Below are 23,276 nucleotides of genomic sequence, written 5' to 3'. Positions count from 1 at the left end.
CTAGAAACTAAATGTTATCTTAAAACTTCCCTTTATGCACCCTTGCAGCTGTGCCCCTAAGGTAAATGCTTTCCCTGTCTTTGACTGCTCTTGTGGACCCCTCGTGCATATCGTTAACAGTTAAACTTTACTGTGTGTTTGTGAGTGATGCAGGCTGAGGGTGGAGGGACCTTCATACCATGGTCTGCATGTGGGCGATCCGACAGCGCTGTTGAGTCTGTTCTCTCTTTTCATCTTTATTTGGGTTCCAGGGATTGAGCTCAGGCTGCCAGGCTGTGTGACAGGCATGACCAGTTCACTGGGTGAAATAACAGTTGTGAGACTTTTCAAAAGAACATTTCACAGGGAGAATAATAGGGTATGGACTCTGTCCCTGCCTTTCTTCATTGATTGTTTTTGTGTTTACAAACTCAGTCACATGTATGTAACTTGATGCTTACAAGCATATGAATACTCACAGGAAGAGTATTACCTGTTTAGAGTATTATTAAATAAAACAAAAATGTTTAAAACATGTGAATCAATACTATTGGGCTCCTACTGTTACTCTGCTTTTCCATGTAACTTGAAAAAAACGGATATTATTAATCAAATAAACAGAGAAATAACCCAGATTTTGTCATTTTATGGTTGAAGTTTTACATATTTCTTAATCGTGTTCACATATAATTATGAATTTAGATTTTTTTCATAATCTCATATGAAGATTGTTTATTCTAAATTGGCAGGGAGTGTCTGTTGATAGGGACTGTCCTTCTTTGTTTCTCTACCCCTCTCTGTCACGAGTGAGCAGATATGAAGTGTTTGTGGTGTCTGAGCATAAGGGCTGTACAGTGAGCGAGAGAAGCTGTGGTGAGCAGCCTGAGCTGGAATGTGGGTCACTCCGTCTCAGTAGTTCTACATCGGTGGCCAGGCTTGGTGATAAAACTACATATCCAAGGCACATTTTATTCCTATGTATTACTATATATTTCTGAAAGGTGAAGAAGACAACACTGTTTTCTCAAAAGGACGATTGAACATTGTGGAGACTCAAGAAGAAGAGGCAGTGAAGGAAGACTGCAGGGGATTATGTCTGGAAGGTGATAATCACCTAACGGAAGAGGCACAACTACCAAATGTAAAAGATACTTTCAATGTCATTGTGTTAAATGAGATAGGACACCAGTTAGTACTGCCTTTAGTATTTTTAAACAGAACATAATTATCAGTATAATGAAATTTTAATTTTTTTTGTTGAGAAATCACAATTAATGGAATAGTGCTTTGGTTATAAATAACAGTTCTAAGTGAATTACCTGTGAACGAAAAATTATACTTTTTATGAAAATTTTATTTAATTTTATAGTAGATATATTTTATTCTGTTATTTCTTAATTATACATTTAAAATGCACAGACATGTACATAGTTATTAAAAAATGAAGAGAATAATTATTTACGTGGGCTAGCAAGTTGGCTCAGTTGGTAAAGGTGCTTGCTGACAAGCCTGATGATCTGAGTTTGAACCCTGAATCCACATGGTGGAAGGAAAGAACGTTGACTCTGAAAAATTATCTTTTGAATTTCTCAGATTGTCACAAGTGTGAATGCACACACACAAAATACTAAAAATAGAATGATTACTTCTAGTAGTACCATTTTCCTCAAGTTCAATATTGAAATTTGTAGGATTAAAATCATATTCATTTTTTTTGGGGATACTATTCTAGTAAGAAATAGCATTGCTATGAGACAAGGGTGTTCTCCTTATGTTTCGGTACATATAATGTCTAAAATGAACATAATGGATTATAGATTTACATAGTCATTTGTAAATAAGCTTAATTATATACTATATTAATATATATGTGATAATGAATGTATCATCAGCCTCCTGATGTTAAGAAGATGTGTTTAAAGTCTTTATATGGCATTTAACAAAGAGAATAAATAGAAGGTAAGATGAAAGAATATTTGAGAAAACCACTACAGAAACGATGGCTAACTATTGTTAATGTTCAGCCTTCAACATTCTCATTTGGATACAGATTTAAAAATGTGTATGCTCACACACATAACATATAATACTGAACTAAAAACACTTTAATGCTGACTATATGTTAAAATTATATTTTAAATGTATTGGTTTGAAGAAAATATATGGTTGAGTTTACATAAAAACAAATATCTGTAAAAGGTAAAGTTGTTTTTTCTCCTTTTTCAGATTGACCAGGAAGTGTTACTGGGCCTGATGTCAGTAGAAGATTATGATTCGTTAATAGAAAAGATGAGCAACTGGAATTTTCAGATATTTGAGCTTGTAGAAAAGATGGGAGAAAAATCAGGAAGGATTCTCAGTCAGGTTTGTCTCAATAGCTCTACTTTATTACTATATTTTTTCAGCTATTGCAAAATTTAATTCAGATAAAAGCAAAATTTAAATAATTTTACTGGATTAAGTACATGTTCAGAAATGTTACTGTCAATAAGTCTATTTTTCAAGTAGACTTCAAAACATACAGTTAAATATACATGATATGCTTATATTATGTATTCTCTGCTATTATTAATATATAAAATATATTGGACCTATAGAAATATATATGAAAATCATTAATTTGAGTATATTAAATGAGATTTAAGCTCAGCTAACATAGTAATATTGGTTTGTTTTTTTCTTGACTCTTAAGATTTGAAAAGACCTGAAAAATGATTTAGTTCTAACTTTTAAAATGTGAATATGAGTTTTTTACCTTTCCTACCTAGAACTTGGGTGAATAGTTCATTTCATAAATAGACCAAGAATCAGAGTTCTACCTAATCCTTCTGTGTAACAATTGGCCTTCCTATATAAAACAGTTTTTTTTAAACGACTTTATTTTACAAAACAAAGATAAATGTACAGATTTTAAACATTTTTTGCTTAAAATTATACTTTTTTGTCAGTACTGTTTTTTCTGACATTAAAATAATTTTTCACATAAAACCATGTGAATATATTTTTTTTAGTCAGTACTTGATTTTTTTCAAGGGCCCGACAGTACGCATTGAAAACCCAATAGTTACAATAAGCGTAAAGTACATGCAAAACAAAACGAAACATGGAAACAGTCAAAGTCTTCTTGTTTGTAAATATATGTATATATTTTTTTGTTTTCTTTATTTCTTGGACTTCATACAGTCTGTGAGTTGTTTCTGGGGGAGTGCAAGCCTCTGGGGTTAGCATCCCACTATCAGTGACTGCATATTATGTCTGTTCTTTTGTGACTGGGTTATCTCACTCAGGATGATATTCTCTAGATGCAGCTATTTTCTTAAGAATTTGGTTAAGCCATTGTTTCTGGTGGCTGAGTAGTATTCCATTGTGTATATGTACCACAATTTTTGTATCCATTCATCTTCTGAAGGACATCTGGGTTCCTTCCAGCTTCTGGCTATTATAAATAGAGCTGCTATGAACATTGTGGTGCATATATCTTTGTTGTGTATTAAAGTGTCTCTGGGGTATATGCCCAGAAGTGGAATAGCTGGGTCTTCAGGTAGTACTATATCCAATTTTCTGAGGTATCACCAGACAGATTTCCAGAGTGGTTGTATTAGCTTGCAACCCCACCAACAATGGAGAAGTGTTCCTCTTTCTCCGCACCCTCGCCAGAATCTGCTGTCATCTGAGTTTTGGATCTTGGCCAATCTGACAGTTTTAACTCTGCAGCATGGCTGCTCTGATCACACCCAAAGACCTAGGTCTGTGATCTGGCTGAAATGCAGACCTGTCTCTAGTATACACCTTTAATTCCAAACAACAACGCCTAATTAAGGGGCAGACAAAGTGACAAATCAGAGAAAGATTTGACAAAATGAGTCAGAGAGAATATGTCCAACTTTCAGGAAAAAGGCCACTTAAGAGCAGTGCTAGGACAGTGAAGGTCATTCAGTGAGTTCATCAATGAGTTAGAAGTTGAGTCAGGTGGAAGTCAGTTCAGTTCAGTTGAGTGGAGTTGTGTTTGGTTCAGGTCATGTGCTTTGTTGGTGGGTTGAGAGTGAATGGAGTGAGCACAGTGCAGTAAGTGTAGTGCAGTGAGCGTAGTGTAGTGAGTGCACTGAGTGCAGTGTAGTGGGTGCACTGTAGTGTAGTGCAGGGAGCACAGTGCAGTGAGACCAGTGCAGTGAGCACAGTGTAGCAAGCACAGTCCAGTGCAGTGAGTGCAGTGCAGTGAGCGCAGTGCAGTTCAGGGAGCACAGTGCAGGGAGTGCAGTGAGTGCAGTGCAGTGAGTGCAGTGCAGTGAGTGCAGTGCAGTGAGTGCAGTGCAGTGCAGTGAGTGCAGTGAGCGCAGTGCAGTGAGCGCAGTGCAGTGCAGGGAGCGCAGTGCAGTGAGTGCAGTGCAGTGAGCACAGTGCAGTGCAGGGAGCGCAGTGCAGGGAACGCAGTGCAGTGAGCGCAGTGCAGTGAGTGCAGTGCAGTGCAGTGAGTACAGCGCAGTGAGCGCAGTGCAGTGCAGTGAGTACAGTGCAGTGAGTGCAGTGCAGTGAGTGCAGTATACTGAGTAGAGTGCTATGAGTGCAGTACAGTGTAGTTTGCTAGTGAGTTTATACAGTTAAGTGCTGTTCATTGAGGCAGCTGAGGCCAGAGAATAAGAAGGAGCCATAAGACTAGAACAAATTGTCAGAGTTATTTGAGGGCAAGCAGAGCAATTCAAAGAGAAGTTGAAAGAAAAAAAAAAACACAGTGAATCAGTCAGCTTGGAGAAGAGTTTGAACCAGCCAGCCAGAGTTCAGAACTAGAAAGAGTACACTCATTCAGTGCTAACCTCCAAGACGACAATTACATCAGGCAAATAAAAGTTAAAATATGATTGTCATTAATTTCTTTAATATCTTGTCTGCAAAGTACAAGAAATAAAGGATATTTAATATGGCAGGAATAGAAGGTCTGTCCATTGAATTCTGTAGGATCAAAAAATATGATGAATATATTTTTTAGGCCTTTAAAAATACTTAGAGTTCGCAGTTTCTTTCAGTAAATTTGGAATAAAAAGCTAAAAAGGATTCAAGAAAAAATTTAAATTGTGACATGTGTAATATAATTTCTTTGGTTTTCATAGGACTTAGGATAATATCTTTGTTATTGGTTAGGAAAAAAAGTTTTGAGAAGTTTATAATGAACAAACTTAAAGAAATACCTTGATAGATTTGGAGAAATGAGTCAGGAATTATGAGCACTTGCTATTTTTCCAGAGGACCTGAGTTTAGATCCCAGTGCCCATATATCAAGTGAGTGACCAAAAAGTTCCTGTAACGTCAGCTCTAGGGAATCCAACAACCTTCTCTGAACTCCACAGGAACCTGCACACATTCCCTCCTCCCAAACATAGATAAAATAAAATCAGTATGGTGGGCTTGGTGCCATAGTCTGTAGTCTTAGTTATTTGAAAAGCTACTTGTCAAGTTCAAGGCCAGCCTAGACAACTTAGAGAGTCTATTCTAAAAACCCAAGAAGTTTTCATAGCTCAGTGACTAGGCTTCCTGCCTAACATGTGGGAGGCCCAGAGATCAGTCACAATACCGTGAGAATAATAAAATATATGCATGGTCATATTTCTAAGTAGATCACAAACGGAGATATAGAGACACATTCTGATTTTTAAATTGAACTTCATTTTATTTTACATTTAGGTTATGTATACTTTATTTCAAGATACTGGTTTAATGGAAACATTTAAAATTCCCACTCAAGAATTTATGAATTATTTTCGTGCACTAGAAAATGGCTACCGAGACATTCCATGTGAGTATTGGCATACTTGGTTAAGTTCTAATAACTTGTTGCTTTTCTCTTCAGATAAGCCATGAAATATTTTTGGAAATACACATTTGAAAAATTTTCAAATAGATATTTTAAAAGAATATTTATATCTTATGCCTGGTATGAACTGACTTGTTAATTTTGATACATACCCTCCAGGCCTTCCTATTAATATTTTTATAAAGTGGGTCATAATATCGATATATATCTATAATCAGTTTTCTTCACTTAAATGTTGTATAGTACCTATCATTTTGTGTGTATGTATTTGTGTGCATGTGTATGTACACTTGTGTTGTAGGAGTACATGAGTTGTCGAGCTCAGTAAGTAGGTCAGGCTGGCTAGCCAGTGAGTCCCAAGGATTTTTCTGTCCCTGTCTGCCCTAGCATTTTTAAGTATTTATGAATGTTATATCAACAATTTCGGATAATTATTCATTTAAAAATATTTAAAACTACACACTTTTTTGTTTTATATTTTATACTGACTTTTGGAATGATAATTTTAATTTTTTTGTACTGAATATAATTTCAATTTCTAATATGAAATATATGGTTTTCTTTATGTTCTAAACCTTTAGTTTCCCTCCATATGAATACATACAGAGTGAATTATTATTAAACTAGTGTAATACTGTTTTATAGTTTAGTGTGTCAAGCTTTCATTTCCATTTAATCTTTATAGGAAACCTAAGAAATTAGTATTTCTTACTTTTTTGCTGAAAACTTGGGTATATAGAATATATAGCTCTTCAGTGAGCACAATGTGTGTGTGTGTGTGTGTGTGTGTGTGTGTGTGTATACAAGTGCACCACCATTGTACACACAGAGAGACTAAGGGTGACTTTGGGTGTCCACTGTACTACTCTCTTTGAATCAGGGTCTCTCACTGGATCTGTGTCTATGCTGGAGTCGGGGACGCTCCACTTACTTCTTGTTACAGCTCCCCGCAGCACCACCAACACTGGGACTGCAGTGTGCCCACAGTTATGCTAGCTCTTCACTTGGATACAGGAATCTGATTCAGATCTTCATTCTTACACAGGAAGTGATCTTACCAGTTGGTCGTCTTTCCTGTTCCTCAAACTGTTCTACATTGTGTCTCTATAATCCAGATAACACATTATACAATCAACACAATAGAAATTTCAATAAATTTTTCAATACCTTTCAGTTATTTGTTTTCCCTGTGTATTCTTTGGCCTTTGTTTAAAATACTATGTTTCTGTATTTTATTTGTAACCTTATAGATGTGTACCTTTTAATATATCAGAATATCTTAAGATAAAATTATGGGAAATACCTTACTTGTTGGGATATAGTACAACTAGAAAAAAATTCCAGTTTCAAATGCCTTATGCCAAACCTAAACAGAATGGTGCTATAACAAAGTATTTTGTTAACTTCAGATCACAATCGTGTGCACGCCACAGATGTCCTACATGCTGTTTGGTATTTGACAACACGACCAATTCCTGGCTTACAGCAGATCCATAATAATCATGAAACAGAAACCAAAGCAGGTACTTCCTCCTACATGTCTTTATTTTAATTATGTAGCTAGAAATAATAAATTAAGCTATTTTATATAAGTGCATCTGATCTCTAAAAATTTCCTTAATTAAACTTTGGTACACATGATTGTTTAAGTCACAATGCTTAACATGATATAAAAGTTTAAACTTGTTACCATCTTAAGATCTAGATCATGATCCAGAACTACTGTATGTAACATGTTGTCTCTCTCCTCAGTCTGTGAGATAGCCATCATCTTGGATATTTTGATAATTTTTATGTGAGGTTTATTATGCATATTTAAAATACACAATAATACTAAACAAAGGGGACACATTTAAAATTTTCACAGAGTATTTAATAATGTTTAAAAACATCTGCAACCATTGTAAATTATGTTTCAAAAAGAGTTAATACTATCCCTCATCATAAATACCACTGTTTAAACTAGCTTCATGTATTATAAAGTTCCTATATCTCTTACTTGAACTTATGATCACGAAATACTCTAGTAAAATAGACTTAGCAGAGTAGTTTGTATGCACTAGAGTTGCACATTCTGTAGTCTATTTTAATCTTACTTGTAACATTGGGGAGTTAGTGTAGAGTAGCTCCTGCTGAGTAAGAAGTAATGAATGTGTGCTGGAGAGAGAGCTCAGCAGTTAGAGTGCCTGCTGTTCTTCCAGAGAACTCGGATTTATTTTAGCACTCCTGTTGGGTGGCTCACAATTCAGCTAGCTCCAAGGGACCTTTTGGCTTCTTTTGGCCTTGGCAGACACTGCCCCCCACCCCCGTCTCTCTGAAATAAAGCAATTAATACTTTAGATGCTCAATAAAGGTAAGTTTGGATGCTAGAGGGACAGACTGACCAAGAGAGGGCAAGAGAGAAGAAAGGAGGGAGAGACAGAGACAGAAGTGGGGAAGAGAAAAATTGTCTCTCTACTCGGCAGAATTTTCTAGGTAGGGGTTTGAACTCTATTGAGATTTCCCTTGCAAAATGGTGGACAGCTGATTAATTTAAAAATCTGTACCTAGAGGGATCTTTGAGTTCTGATGGCAAATTCACCACATCTGAATATTAATTCTATCCCAATACCCTGCCATAATTTCTTAACACTGAAGGATGTGGATTTTATGTGATACCCAGAGTATGAATACTCACATGAAATATTTTTCACTTGTGTAAATTGCATTTCAAGGCTGGCCAATCCAGTTGTGTTCATGGTATCTTTTGCAGATAGGTTTCTTTTATGAAGATTCTGTACGGCAGTGAATGGGAATTACAATATATAAATCCATAACTTTTTAAGATAAAAATCAAGCTGTCTTCCTCAGATAGCTCTTCTTTTGTTCCGAGATTATTACTGTATTCTGTGCATTTTGAAAAGTGGCAATGGAAACTAGGTTACTACATGATGTGCTCATGATGACTTAGGACCCTCTGGGCCTTTCATTCTTTATCCATATTTATAGCTTATAGGAAAGTTTCTGGAACCGGCTAACTGAAGGAGGACCAAAAGGCCAGGCTTACAGATGGATCTTTATCTGCTCTCTGAAAATAGATGAGTATAACGTTATAGGCTCAGACAGGGTGTCCGTTGATTGGACAATAGGAAAAGTTAAAATTTACCAGTAAACACAGCATTAAGAAGAGAATCTTGTCCACTTGGTCTAAAAAAGAAAAGTTTGGAGAAAGGATCTATAGTCATTGTTAGACAGAGGTTAACAGTGTTAGAAAGATAAAGATTAGAAAATTCTGAAGAAGGAGTTGTAGGTCTATGTGTAGATCTCCTCAGAGAGGGCACTGAATGAGGGATATTAGCTTTCTATGTGAGTAGCTAGCAAACTGTTTCTTCTTCTCAGTGAGAAACTTGACAAAATTACCTGAAAGCATTGACTGTGGAGGATTTTAGTAATCAACTGGACAAAGTGATGTCTTCCCATGACAGTTATCAACCTTTCCCCTTTTCTACTCCAGTTCTCATTCAGTAGTTGTATTAATACGATAGCAGATGCAGTAAGAGTGCAGCATGTATGTGAGCATCCTCAGGGTCATGGCCTTTTCTTACTGTGATTAGCTTGGCTCAGTTTTCTGCTGAAAACCATGCTAATAACAGAGACCAAAGATAAATCCTCAATGTGACACCATTCGTTGGTGGATCTACCCATGTCTAATGGTAGGTTTATTACAGTGGATCCTTTCTTTACCAAAGATAAAGCATTTTTTTGTTGTTTGTTTTGTTTTTTTTGTTGTTGTTGTTTGTTTTGAGACAGTGTTTCTCTATAGCCATAGCTATCTTGGAACTCTCTATAGACAAGGTTAATCTCAAACTCAAGAGATCCTCCAGCATCTGCCACCAGAGTACTGGGATTAAAGACATCATGTACCACTGCACTGGACTGAAAAAGCATTCTTATTTCAGATACAAAATTGCCTTCACAGTTATTATTAATGAATTTACTGGATGCTGTATTTATTGTTTTATTATACATAGTACTAAACCAGGTCAAACAACTAATTTTTCTATATAAAACAAAAGTTGTCTCAAAGAGCTTATGTCCATAGAAATTTTTGATCTCTCCCACCACACCAGCTAGAATGAGTTAATGATCTGATGGCACATTACAAACTCTGATGTGGATATGGCACTTGTTGGGTGTAAACATTCTTTGGAATTAGAAGGCTGTCACACACGATGTGGTTTTTTTTCTCTGAGCCAGTGACCAATATGTGGTATTTTTTTTCTATGCCTGAAATACATCTAATGTATTGCTCACATATTTTGTGTCTTATTTTGGGAGTCTTTCCTTAACTTAAGATCATGGGAGTATTTGTTTCCTTTAAAGCATTTCATAATTATTTTTTATTTATCCTTATTTTTTCCTTTTCCCTTTTTTCTATTTTTATTTGATATTCTCTGTATTTACATTTAAAATGTTATCCCCTTCCCCCATCCTGCTCCCATTTCCTCTCTCCCTCCACTTGTCTTCTCATAGGTGCACTCACTTCTAATCACCCTGTTCACCCCATTGCCTTGACATTCCCCTACATTGGGAAAACATACCCTCCCTGGACCAAAAGCCTCTTCTCACATTGATGCCAGACACTGCTACCTTCAGCTACATATGCAAATGAAGACATAGGTCTCTCAATGTATGCTCAATGGTTGGTGTTTTAGTCCATGAAAGTTTTGTAGAGTTTCGTTGGTTGATAATGTTGTTCTTCCCATGAGGTTGCAACCCCTTTTAGCTTCTTCAGTCCTTTCTTTAGCATCTTCAGTGGGGTCCCTGTGTTCCGTCTGATGGTTAGCTGCAAATATGGTCAGCTTTATCTGTATGACTCTGGCAGAGACCCTGAGGAGGCATCTCTATCTGGTTCTTACCAGTAAGTACTTCTTGGGATCAACAATAGTGCTTGGGTTTGGTGGCTGCATATGTGGTGGATCACTGGGTGAGACAGCCTCTGAATGATCTTTTCTTCAATTCCCGTTCCTCTATTTCACCTTGTATTTCCTCCCATGAGTGTTTTGTTCTCCCTTCTAAGAAGGACTAAGGTATCCCCATTTTGGCCTTCCTTCTTTTTGAGCTTCATAAGGTCTGAATTGTTTCTTGGGTATTTAGAGCTTTTTGGGGCTAGTATCCACTTGTCAGTGAGTGCATATGTGTTCCTTTGTGACTGGGTTACCTCACTCAGGATGATAGTCTCTAGTTCCATCCATTTGCTGAGGAATTTTATTGAAGTCATTGATTCTAATAGCTGAGTAGTACTCCAGTAAATATACCACAATGTCTGTATCCATTTCTCTACTGAAGGACATCTGGATACTTTCCAGCTGCTGGATATTATAAAAAAGGCTGCTATCAACATGGTAGAGCATGTGTCCTTGATATATGTTGGAACATCTTTGGGGTACATGCCCAGGAGTAGAATAGCTGGGTCTTCAGGTAGTATTATGTCTAATTTTGTGAGGAACCGCCAGACTGATTTCCAGATTGATTATACCAGCTTACAACCCCACCAACAGTGGAGGAGTGTTCCTCTTTCTCCAAATCCTCGCCAACATAGGCTATCATCTGAGTTTTTTATCTTAGCCATTCTGACTGGTATGAAGTGGAATCTCAGGGTTGTTTTGATTTGCATTTCCTTGATGACTAGGGTTGTTGAACATTTCTTTAGGTGTTCTCGGCCATTAGGTATTCCTCAGTTGAGAATTCTTTGTATAGCTCTGTACCCCATTTTTAAATAGGATTGTTTGATTCTCTGGAGTCTAACTTCTTGGGTTCTTTGTATATATTGGATAATAGCCCTCTATCAGATGTAGGATTGGTAAAGATCCTTTCCCATTCTGTTGGCTGCCATTTTGTCTTCTTGATAGTGTCCTTAGCCTTACAGAAATGTTGTAATTTCATGAGGTCTCATTTGTCGATTCTTGATCTTAGAGCATGAGCCATTGGTGTTCTGTTCATGAAATTTTCTTCTGTGCCTATGTGTTAAGAGTACAGTTTTTGGCTCAGGTTTTTTGCCACTTGGAACAGCAGAGATCTGGGGACACAGGTGATATTGAGCTGTTAGTAACCAAAGTATGGAAGGGGCTAGGCAGAGCTCATGGAAAACTTACCCCTGTGTTCCACAGTAGGGCTGGATCTCTGGCAGAGGTACTCGGGGTCCACCCAGAAAGCCCAGGCCTACAGTAAGGCACAGACCCTTGTCAGTTGGAACCGGTGTCTGCTTAGGAAAGGCAGTGCTTGAAGTTCAACTCTACAGGCCCTCTTACACCTGGACCAGAGGGGAGCCTGGCACATAGGCCTAGGGAGAGCACACCGGGAGTTCTCAGAGAGCAGAAAGTACTGTGCTATCTGGAAAAGGGTCTGTTTTGACCTAGAGAAAGAGCCAGGTCCCTGCCAGTAGTACTCAGGATCTGTGAACACAGGGCTGAGATACCAGAACAGCTTCACAAGAGCTCCCACACCTGAGCCCACAAAGAAAGAGCTGAGTCACTGCTACCAGAACTCACTGCTTGCCCACTAAAATATGAACACTCAGAAGCAATTTTCTTCCTGAGCCCACGGGCCCTCAGATTCACAGGAGAGACGGGTTCCAGTCACTGACAACAAGACCACATATAATAACAGATAAGAAGATGGCAAGAGGCAAAAGAAAAAAACTTAAGCAATGGAAACAAAGACAACCTGGCAACATCAGAACCCAGCTCCCCCACCACAGCAAGCAGTGGAATGCCCAACACTTGAGAAAAAGAAGACTCAGACTTGAAATCATACCTCAAGACAATGATGGAGATCTTCGAGAAGAGCATGAATAACTTCCTTAAAAAAGTACTGGAGGACACACATAAACAAATGGAAGCTATTAAAGAGGAAACACGAAAAAACACTCAAAGAACTCAAAGAACTATAGGAAAATACAACTAAAGAGATGAAGGAATTGAAAATGGAAATAGAAACAATAAAGAAAACATAAAAAGAGACAACCCTGGAGATGGAAAACCTAAAAGAGAAATCAGGAGTCACAGATGCAAGCATCTCCAATAGACTACAAAGGATGGAAGAGAGAATCTCGGGCTGAAGACAACATTGAAAACATAGACAAAACATTTAGAGAAGATGCAAAAACCAAAAAGTTCCTAACCAAAAATGTCCAGGAGATCCAGGACACAATGAGAAGACCAAACCTAAGGATAATAGTAATAGAAGAGGGCAAAGAATATCAACTAAGAGGCACAGTAAATATCTTCAACAAAATCATAGAAGAAAACTTCCCTACCTTTAAGAATAAGATGACCATGAGCATAACAGAAGCCTACAGAACTCCAAATAGGTTGGGCTAGAAAAGAAATTCTTCTTGACACATAATAGTCAAAAAGTCGAGTATTCAAAACGAAGAAAGAATACTAAAAGCAGTAAGGGAAAAAGAACATGTAACATATAAAGGCAGACCAACCAGAATCACACCTGACTTCTCAACAGAGACTATGAAAGCTAGACGATCCTGGAGAGACATCATGCAGACCCTAAGAGAACACAAATGTTAGCCTGGGTTACTATACCCAGAAAAACTCTCAATCACCATAGATGGAGAGACCAAGATATTCCAGGACAAAACTAAATTTACACAATATCTGACCACAAATCCAGCCCTAAAGAATAATTCAAAACCCCAACACAAGGAGGGTAACTACATCCTAGCAAAAACAAGAAAATAACTAAGCAAGAAAACCAAAAGAAGAAAGACACACAGACATAATTCTACCTCTAAAAGCAAAAATAGCAGGAAACAGCAACCACTATTCCTTAATATCTGTTAACATAAATGGACTCAATTCCCCAATAAAGAAACATAGGCTATCACAGTGGATACATAAACAGAATCCACCATTTTGCTGAAGACAGGAAACTCATCTCAGAGACAAAGACAGACACATCTCAGTGGAAAAGGCTGGGAAAAAACCTTCCAAGTAAATGGCCCCAAGCAACAAGCTGAGCCATTCTAATATTGAACAAAGTAGATTTACAACCAAAAGTTATCAAAAAAGTTAAGGAAGGACACTTTTTACTCATTACAGGGAAAAGTTATCAGGATGAATTCTTAATCCTTAACATATATGCTCCGAATACAAGAGTACTCATAATCATAAAAGAAACCCTACTAAAGCTCAAAACATACATTGCACCACACACAATAATAGTGGGAGACTTAAACACCCCACTCTCATCAATGGACAGATCATGGAAGTAAAAACTGAACAGGGATGCAGTGATAGTAGCAGAGGTTATGAACCAATTGGAATTAATAGGCATCTACTGTACATTTCACTGTAAAACAAAGGAATACACCTTCTTCTCAGCACCTCACAGCACCTTCTCCAAGATTGACCATATAGTTGGTCAAAAAAGGAGCCTTAAGATATAAGAAGATTAAAATACTCCCATGCGTCTTATCAGATCACCATGAAATGGTATTTAATAACAACAAAAACAACAAAAAGCCCATATACACATAGAAGCTGAACAATGCTCTACTCAACGATAGCATGGTCAAAGAAGAAATAAGTGAAGAAATTAAGGATTTTCTAGAATTTAATGAAAATGAAAACACAACATACCCAGACCTATGGGATGCAGTGAAAGCAGTACTGAGAGGAAAACTCATAGCTCTGAGTGCTTCCAAAAAGAAACAGGAGAGAGCATACACTAGCATCTTGACAGCCTACTTGAAAGCTCTAGAACAAAAGGAAGCAGATACACCCAAGAGGAGTAGAGGGCAACAAATACTCAAACTTAGAGCAGAAATAGACCAAATAGAAATAAAAAGAACCATTCAAAGAGCTGGTTCTTTGAGAAAATTAACAAGATTGATAAACCCTTAGCAAGACTAACCAGAGGGCAAAGAGAGAGTATCCAAATTAACAAAATCAGAAATGAAAGTGGAGGCATAGTAACTGAAACTGAGGAAATTCAAGAAATCATCAGATACTACTACAAAAGCCTATACTCAACAAAGCTGGAAAATCTGGAGGAAATGGATGAATTCCTAGACAGATACCAGATACCAAAGTTAAACCAGGACCAGGTAAATCATGTAAATAACCCAATAACATCAAAAGAAATAGAAGCAGTCATCAAAAGCCCCCAACCAAAAAAAGCTTAGGACCAGATGGATTCAGTTTAGAATTCTATCAGACATTTACTGACGACCTAATACCAATACTTTCCAGACTATTCCATTAAATATACTTAGATGGACCTCTACCCAACACATTTTTCGAAAACACAATAACCCTCATTCCTAAACCACACAAATACCCTACAAGGAACGAGAACTTTAGAACAAGCTCTCTTATGAACATTGATGCAAAAATGCTCAACAAAATTCTTATAAACCGAATCCAAGAACACATCAAAATGATTATTTACCATGATCAAGTAGGCTTTATCCCTGGCATGCAGGGATGGTTTAATATATAAAAATCTATCAAAGTAATCTACCATATAGACAAACTCAAAGAAAATACCACATGGTTATCTCACTAGATTCTGAGAAAACATTTGACAAATTTAACACCCGTTCATGTTAAAAGTCTTGGAAAGAACAGGAATCCAAGGCCCATACCTAAACATAATAAAAGAAATATACCGCCAACCAATAGCCAACATCAAACTTAATGGTGAGAAACTTGAAGCAATTCCACTAAAATCAGGGACTAGACAAGGCTGCCCACTTTCACCCTACCTATTCAACGTAGTACTGGAAGTCCTGGCTGGAGCAATTAGACAGCAAAAGGAAATCAAAGGGATACAAATCGAAAAGGAAGAGATAAAAACATCACTCTTTGCCGATGACATGATAGCGTACTTAAGTGACCCCACAAATTCCACCAGAGAACATTTACAGCTGATAAACAAGTTCAGCAAAGTGGCTGGATATAAGATTAACTCAAACAAATCAGTAGCCTTCCTATACTCAAAGGGCAAACAGGCTGAGAAAGAAATTAGGGAAAAGATACCCTCCACAATAGTCACAAACAATATGAAATGCTTTGGTGTAACTCTAAGCAAGTGAAGGACCTGTATGACAAGAACTTCAAATCTCTGAAGAAGGAAATTAAAGAAGATATCAGAAGATGGAGAGATCTCCCATGCTCATGGATTGGAAGGTTCAACATTTTAAAAATGGCCATTTTACCAAAAGCAATCTACAGATTTTAATGAAATCACCATCAAAATTCCAACTCAATTCCTCATAAAGTTGGAACGAGCAATTTGCATATTTATCTGCAATAACAAAAAACCTAGAATATTGAAATCCATCCTCAACAACAAGAAAACATCTGTGGGAATCACCATCCCTGACCTAAGCTATATTACAAGGCATTTGTGTTAAAAAATGGCATGGTGCTGGTACAGAGATAGGCATGTAGATCAATGGAACAGAAGATCCAGAAATGATCCCTCACACACATGGTCACTTGATTTTTGACAAAGGAGCTGAAAACATTCAATGGGAAAGGGACAGACTTTTCAACAGATCGTGCTGTCCCAACTTGCACTCAGCATGCAGAAGAATGAAAATAGACCCTTATTTCCTTGTACAAAGCTCAAGTGCAAGTCAATCAAAGATCTCCACATTAAACCAGGTACACTGAAACTATTTGAAGAGAGTAGGGAAAACTTTAGTACATATAGGCACAGGGGAAATTTTCCTGAACAGAACACCAGTGGCTTATGCTCTAAGACCAAGGATTGAAAAATAGGACTTAATGAGATTGCAAAATTTCTGTAAGGCTAAGTACACAGTCAAGAAAACAAAATGGCAGCCAACGGAATGGGTAAAGATCTTTATTATCCCCACATCTGATAGAGGTCTAATATCCAATATATACAAAGAACTCAAAAAGTTAGACTCCAGAGAATCAACAATCCTATTAAAAATGGGTTACAGAGCTAAACAAAATATTCTCAATTGAGGAATAGCAAATGACTGAGAAGCATCTAAGGAAGTTCTTGACATCCCTAGTCATCAGGGAAATGCAAATCAAAACAACCCTAACATTCCACCTCATACCAGTCAGAATGGCTAAGATCAAAAACTCAAATGACAGCAGATGCTGGCAAGGATGCAGAGAAAGAGGAACACTCCTGCACTATTGTTGGGGTTGTAAGCTGGTATAACCAATCTGGAAATCAGTCTGGCGGTTCCTCAGAAAATTGGACATAGTCCTACCTGAAGACCCAGTTATTCCACTTCTGGGCATATACCCCAGAGATGCTCCAACATACAATAAGGACATGTGCACCACCATGTTCATAGCAGCCCTATTTATAATAGCCAGAAGTTGGAAAGTATCCAGATGTCCTTCAGTAGAGGAATGGACACAAAAATTGTGCTATATTTATACAGTGGAGTACTACTCAGCTTTTAGAAAAAATGACTTTATGAAATTCCTAGGAGAATGGATGCATCTAGAGAATATCATCCTGAGTGAAGTAACCCAGTCACAAAAGAACAGATATAATATGCAGCCACTGATAATTGGATACTAGCCCCCAGAAAGCTCTGAATACCCTAGAAACAACTCACAGGCCATATGAAGCTCCAAACAAACAAACAAACAAACAAAAAACAATAAAGACAAAAAAAGTGAAAGCCTCAATCCTTCTTAGGAAAAAAATAAGTGTATAGCACCCTCTCAGAGTATGATATACCTTGATCTTAAATCATTAATAATTTAAGAGCTAATAAAATAAATTTTATTTTTAGGAAAAAAATAAGTGTATAGCACCCTCTCAGAGTGTGATATACCTTGATCTTAAATCATTAATAATTTTTGAGCTAATAAATATAGCCTTGTGGCAATTTTTGATATTCAGATATCATTATGTTTAATGTGTACCACGAAAACTCTGACTGTTTCCATGTTACGTTCTATTTTACATGTACTTAATGCTTATAGTAAATATTAAGATTTCAATGCATGCTATCAAACCTCTAAACAAATTAGGTACTGACAAAATATATTTATATAGTGTTATGAGAAATTCCTTTAAAAAATCAGTACATGTATCTCTCTTTTTTAAAAAAAGTTGTAAGAAAAAAAGTATAATTTTTTAGAAATGAAAACATAATATTTGGATAATGAACACTGCAAAATTAAATTATTATTTGTGTATTAAAAATCATTGTTAAAATTTCTTGTGATATATTGACTCAAATTATCTTGAGAAAATCATTTGGACTTTGACAAGGTATATTTCTAGCTGGTGAACACAACTGAGGACATCTTGCATCTCTTACCTTGTATTTTATGTGCTGTCTACTGTAATGCCTTTTAGATTCTGTAATTTCTCCAATCTTTCAGCAACAGCGATTGCCTGAACATTTAGTCTGAGCTAATACAGGAGCAGGTAGTGAGGTGTTAGGGACCAGAATCACAGAGAGCAGAGCACACACACTGTTTCTATCGGAAGGAAACTGAGGAGTGGTACCCAAGTAGTTTTCAGGCCTTCACATGTTCATACTTTTTGTTCTGTTTCATTGCAAATTGCCTCATAGGAGGGAGAGGAAGAGGAAGAGAAATTGTAGTCACTGAAGAACGTGAAACAATTTTGTATGAATTTTTAAAAGTAGCATCTTTATTGAAGAGCTTAGTTTGGTGATACATTAATTTCCCTCATGTTCATATGGTTTCTAAATCAAATTTTATTTCCAAGTTTTATCAATTTATATCCTTTTCTATATTTACTATATGTACTTATTTTTTCATTCAATATATTTTGATCATATTTTTCCCTCCTCTACTTCCTCCCAAATCCTCACCTCCTTACCTACCCAACTGCTTATTCCTTCTTTTTGTCTCCCCACTCTTTAAAATAAGAAAAAGTAACTACAAAAAGAAAATCAAAACAAACTTTGAAAAAACAAAATTAGTCAGAAAATAGATAACAACAACCACAGCCACAACCACACACACACAGACACACACACACACACACACACACACACACACACACACACACACACACACACATGCACACGCACGCACACAGTATAGTCTGTTTTAGTTTCTTACCCTTGAGCATAGGGCCTGTCTTGGAGTGTGATTGACATAGCAACTTATACTCCATTGAAGAAAATTAATTTTTTTCCTTTCTCAAGAGGTTTCAATTATAAGCATCTTCTTGGTTACAGGTTGAAACTTGTCTACTTTTTTTTTCTGCTAATATTTTGTAAAAGTATTATATTCAGCCCTTACAAACAAATGTTTAGGACATTATAAGCTTAAAAGTTTTTATGAATTTATTAGTTTGAACAAGAAAGCATCAACCTGGTGACAGAACTCTCTAATGTCCTGAAAGATAAACAGTGGGAAAGTATATTCTTAAGTCCTTTGAGTGTATTTAATTTAAATAAATTAATACTGACACTACTGTTCCATCCTTAGCATAACTGTCAGGAAGTTACATGCTAATGTTTGTTTACTGTTTATTGCCACACAGATTCAGATGGCAGACTTAGTTCTGGACAGATTGCTTATGTTTCTTCGAAGAGCTGCTGTATTCCAGATCTGAGTTATGGTTGCCTGTCTTCAAACATTCCTGCATTAGAACTGATGGCTTTATATGTGGCAGCTGCCATGCATGATTATGATCACCCTGGAAGAACAAATGCATTTCTAGTGGCTACCAATGCACCTCAGGTAGGAATTTTTCAGAGGCTTAAAAATAAAAATTTTTATAACCCATTGCATATCACTCTATAATCTGTATTTCTTGTGAGTCATGTTTACGGTAAACCCTCCATTGTAATTAATTGATGAAAACTAATGATGATGAATGCTGAGGGGATTTTCAAAAATTAGTTTTTTCAGCTATAAAAAAGAATACTTAATGAAATAATTCCATGTTTCATAAATTCTCGATCTTGATTGAAATATTTTTGTCTTTTAACAATTTGATAAAACTCTGGTTGGATCTTTGTTCTTTCTATCTGAGTTCATAGTAGGCTAAAAGTAATAGCAAAGGAGAGCCTTAATGGTTTGTTCTTTCCATTTTTTCTCCTATGATTTATCTTGGTATTTTTACCTTCTGTTCTTTAGCTATTAACATAGTGTACTAATAATTTCTTTCCTTGGGGTGCTGAGATGCCTTAGCAGGTAAAGGTACCGCTCTCCAAACATGACAATCTGAATTTAGTCTCTGAGGCCAACTTGATAGAAAGAGAGAACCAGTTACCACAAGCTGTCCTCAGACCTTACATGTCCATGGCATGCACATGTATCCTCATCTCACATAAATATGTAAACACAAATGTAATAAGAAGACAGTTTATTTTGGTATAGTATTTTATATTTAAGGAATATAGCTGATAAAGTATAAACTCTTTTAGGGTCACATCACAGTATAAATAAAGTAGTATATATTCCCAACATGAATACTGCAGCTTCTATAGCTTTAAACATGAGGACTTGGAATTAAACATGGTTTTAATGTGGTTTGAGGTATTTGTTTGTGTTGGAGATTGCTGCATCATTGTATGTATATTTCGAACCATATGCCTTACATAGATACTTGTTACTGTTGCTGATGAATTCATCTGTCTTCACTTCAGTATTCTGTTTTAGCCTTAGTTCCTTTAGTCATTTGTAGCCATTTTCTGTTCCTCTTTTTATCTGTCTTGTTCAATCAGGCCATCTGTTATAAATACAGAAGATAAATTCTTTTAATCTCAAGTTGAAGTATGTGTGTTAGAGAAAGACACATACAGAGGAAGAGACAGAGGGACAGAATGAATATGAGATTTGCTCACTCTGTGTTATTTGGGAGAAATTACCTGCCCAAGGTTACATATTTGCAGTATCAACTACAAATTCAGAGGCCAGTCTAACCTCCACATTACTCTGATCGACTTACTTATTTGGTAGATCACAGTTGTTTGGAATAAGTACTAGATCTGATACCAAGAGGTTATGTTTGATTTCTGGTTTCCCACTTGTTCCTGACCTGTGTGAATTAAGATAGAAGTTTATCTCTCTGGGGCTGGGAGAGAGCTCCCCTCTTAAAAGTGTCTGTGTCCAAAGCTCAAGGAACTAAGATCCCTAGAACTCATGTTAAAAATAGTGGTCATGTTCTTGTAACCCCAGAACTGGGCAAGGGAGGGCTAGTGGGGGCATCCCTGTAGGTCATTGACTAGCTGGTCTATCCAAACAATGAGCTTCAGAGAGTTCATTGAGGAACTGTCAATAAAAATAAAGATAGAAAGTGATCAAGAAAAGACACTATCAACCTCTGGTTTTCACGTGCATTTACAGGCACATGTTTACCCATTCACTAATAAGTATGTATAACACACAAAGTTTTCCACTGGAACAAAAATTTGTGATATTAAGGGTAAAAAGAGACAACATATAAAAAAGGATGTTTCTTTAAAAAAAATGGTTACTCTGATAAAATACCTAAAGCAATCATCATTTTATAATGAATGGTTTATTTTGGCTCATCATTTTATAAGTTTCCATTTACAAGGTCAGTGGGTCACATTGCTTTTGGGCCTGTATGGATGTCACTCATGGTGTGTAGTGAAGCAAAAGGAAGGAGACTAGCATGTGAAAAAGACAGGAAGAATTGGCATCCAACAATCCTTTCCAAAGGCACACCCAATACTTAAGTCCTGCATTTACCTTCAGGCAGAAGATTCTTCTCTTAAGATATTGGAGGAAGCTGCCTGGAGAGAGTGAGTTACTAGTATGAGTGTTAGGGTTAGGCTCTAATTTCAGATAATGGGTGTAGGAATCAAATTCACATGTATTTTCATGATACTGCTTTCTCTAGTCATCCGTCTTCCTTTCCTAGTTGGTAGTAAGGACCAGGAAAACAAGAAGTTTTGTTTCTGCTTCTTAATCCTCGCCCTTGACATGGATTAAAAAAATAAATTAGTTACTGCTTCTTTAGGAATTTTGAAAATGTTTAGTTTTTAGGGCTGGTAGAAGCATTATAAATTCTCTCTTTTCCTGGTTCTGAATGCCCCTTAGGGCATTGCACTGGTATGAAGAAGAGAAATGTGAGCTCCTGCTGTTGAATCCAGAAGGTTTGTGACGGTGCCTGTTACATGTGTATTTATCTTGTTCAGGGGCACTGTGTCAGGGTGGGAATGTAGACTACGTATGTCCTCAGACTAGTGGGTCTCGGGCTTACCTTGGGCATCATTTCTTCTTTAGTTAACTCTATGCTGCTGCAGAACAGAGCTGTACTCAACCCTGTTCTGTGGTTCCAATGAATTTTTTTATTAGCTTTATAACTTGAATGTTTACTTCAAAATGCCACTTTTCTATCACTTGGGAGGCATCATGGTATTGCAGAGTATTTGAGGACAAATATTTTTAGATGTGCACATCAGAAGAAAAGGTATCCTTAGCTTGTTTGCACTTTGGTCCATGTATTTAAAATCTTAACTTTTCATCATAGATATTAAAATCCTGGTAATAAGCCTCATTTTGAAGTGGGTATTCATATTCCGACCCGTCTCTGATTGTGAGTGGTTAGAGCTCCTGTGTAGGATGCACACCTCATGTTTTTGTTTGTTTGTGTTTTAGGCAGTTTTATACAATGACAGATCTGTTCTAGAAAATCATCATGCTGCATCAGCGTGGAGTCTGTACCTTTCTCGTCCAGAGTACAACTTCCTCCTTAACCTTGATCATATGGAATTCAAGCGTTTCCGATTTTTAGTCATAGAAGCAATCCTTGCTACAGATCTCAAAAAACATTTTGATTTCCTTGCTGAATTCAATGCCAAGGTTTGTTATATAAAATAGTGCCTAATTTAAAAAGGGAAATTGTTGCTAGTGTTATAGATGAAAAGTGGTTTTTAATGTTAAGTTGGAATTACATTACACATGGTGTAAGAATAAATAGCTGATACTAAATAGTATTATTTAAATAGACTTCATTATTAGGTCAGCATGTCTTAAAACACCGTCGTTTGCTATGTATTCTTTTGATAAATAAGTGAATTATATTTTGGCTTTTTTTTCAAATAGTAACAAACCAAATAATTATACCCAAAGTGTTTATAGCAAAATTTGAGTTACTCAGTGCAAGTGAGACATTTCATGAAATCAAAGATGTGTTTCTGAGACGTCAGTCTATGTCTACCTTGCCACAACTGTCCTACCTTTGTATTAGTGATTTTCTGCTGGTGACCTGGCAGAAGAGCAGTGTTTCTCATCCCTAAAGTATCTGTTAAAACTGCCATTTGTACTTAGTGAGTACAAGTTCTCTAAGTGGAGGGGCTCTGAACTGATCCCCATTCCACAGCAGAGGCTGTTGATCTGCTCTGACAACAATGATTATGGCATTGTGTCCCATGGAGTAGAAAAAAAAATTGAGGATTATTGCTTTACTTTCTTGAAAGAATTATACCCTGAGTCTTTATTTTTGGCTGAGTCCTCCAAAAAGAAGTACA

General features: G+C 36.7%; 1 protein-coding gene across 2 annotated transcripts in view; it reads left to right on the top strand.

The window, feature by feature from the left end:
• Positions 1–23,276, top strand: part of PDE3B (phosphodiesterase 3B) — a 119,241-nt gene that overhangs the window by 86,778 nt on the left and 9,187 nt on the right. Inside the window, exons 8-13 of one of the 2 annotated variants that reach the window (XM_080912031.1) lie at positions 1,011–1,120; positions 2,206–2,343; positions 5,656–5,767; positions 7,195–7,308; positions 19,313–19,512; positions 22,405–22,608. In XM_080912031.1, coding sequence (XP_080768157.1) covers positions 1,011–1,120; positions 2,206–2,343; positions 5,656–5,767; positions 7,195–7,308; positions 19,313–19,512; positions 22,405–22,608 — 878 coding nt within the window. Of the gene's footprint in view, positions 1–980; positions 1,121–2,205; positions 2,344–5,655; positions 5,768–7,194; positions 7,309–19,312; positions 19,513–22,404; positions 22,609–23,276 lie in introns of both variants that reach the window. The other variant, XM_080912030.1, reaches the window with a different exon arrangement.

The sequence above is a fragment of the Micromys minutus genome, assembly GCF_963924665.1.
Source record: "Micromys minutus genome assembly, chromosome: 2".
Classification (NCBI taxonomy): domain Eukaryota; kingdom Metazoa; phylum Chordata; class Mammalia; order Rodentia; family Muridae; genus Micromys; species Micromys minutus.
Note: the sequence above shows the minus strand (reverse complement) of the source record. Positions and strands in the feature narration are given on the sequence as shown.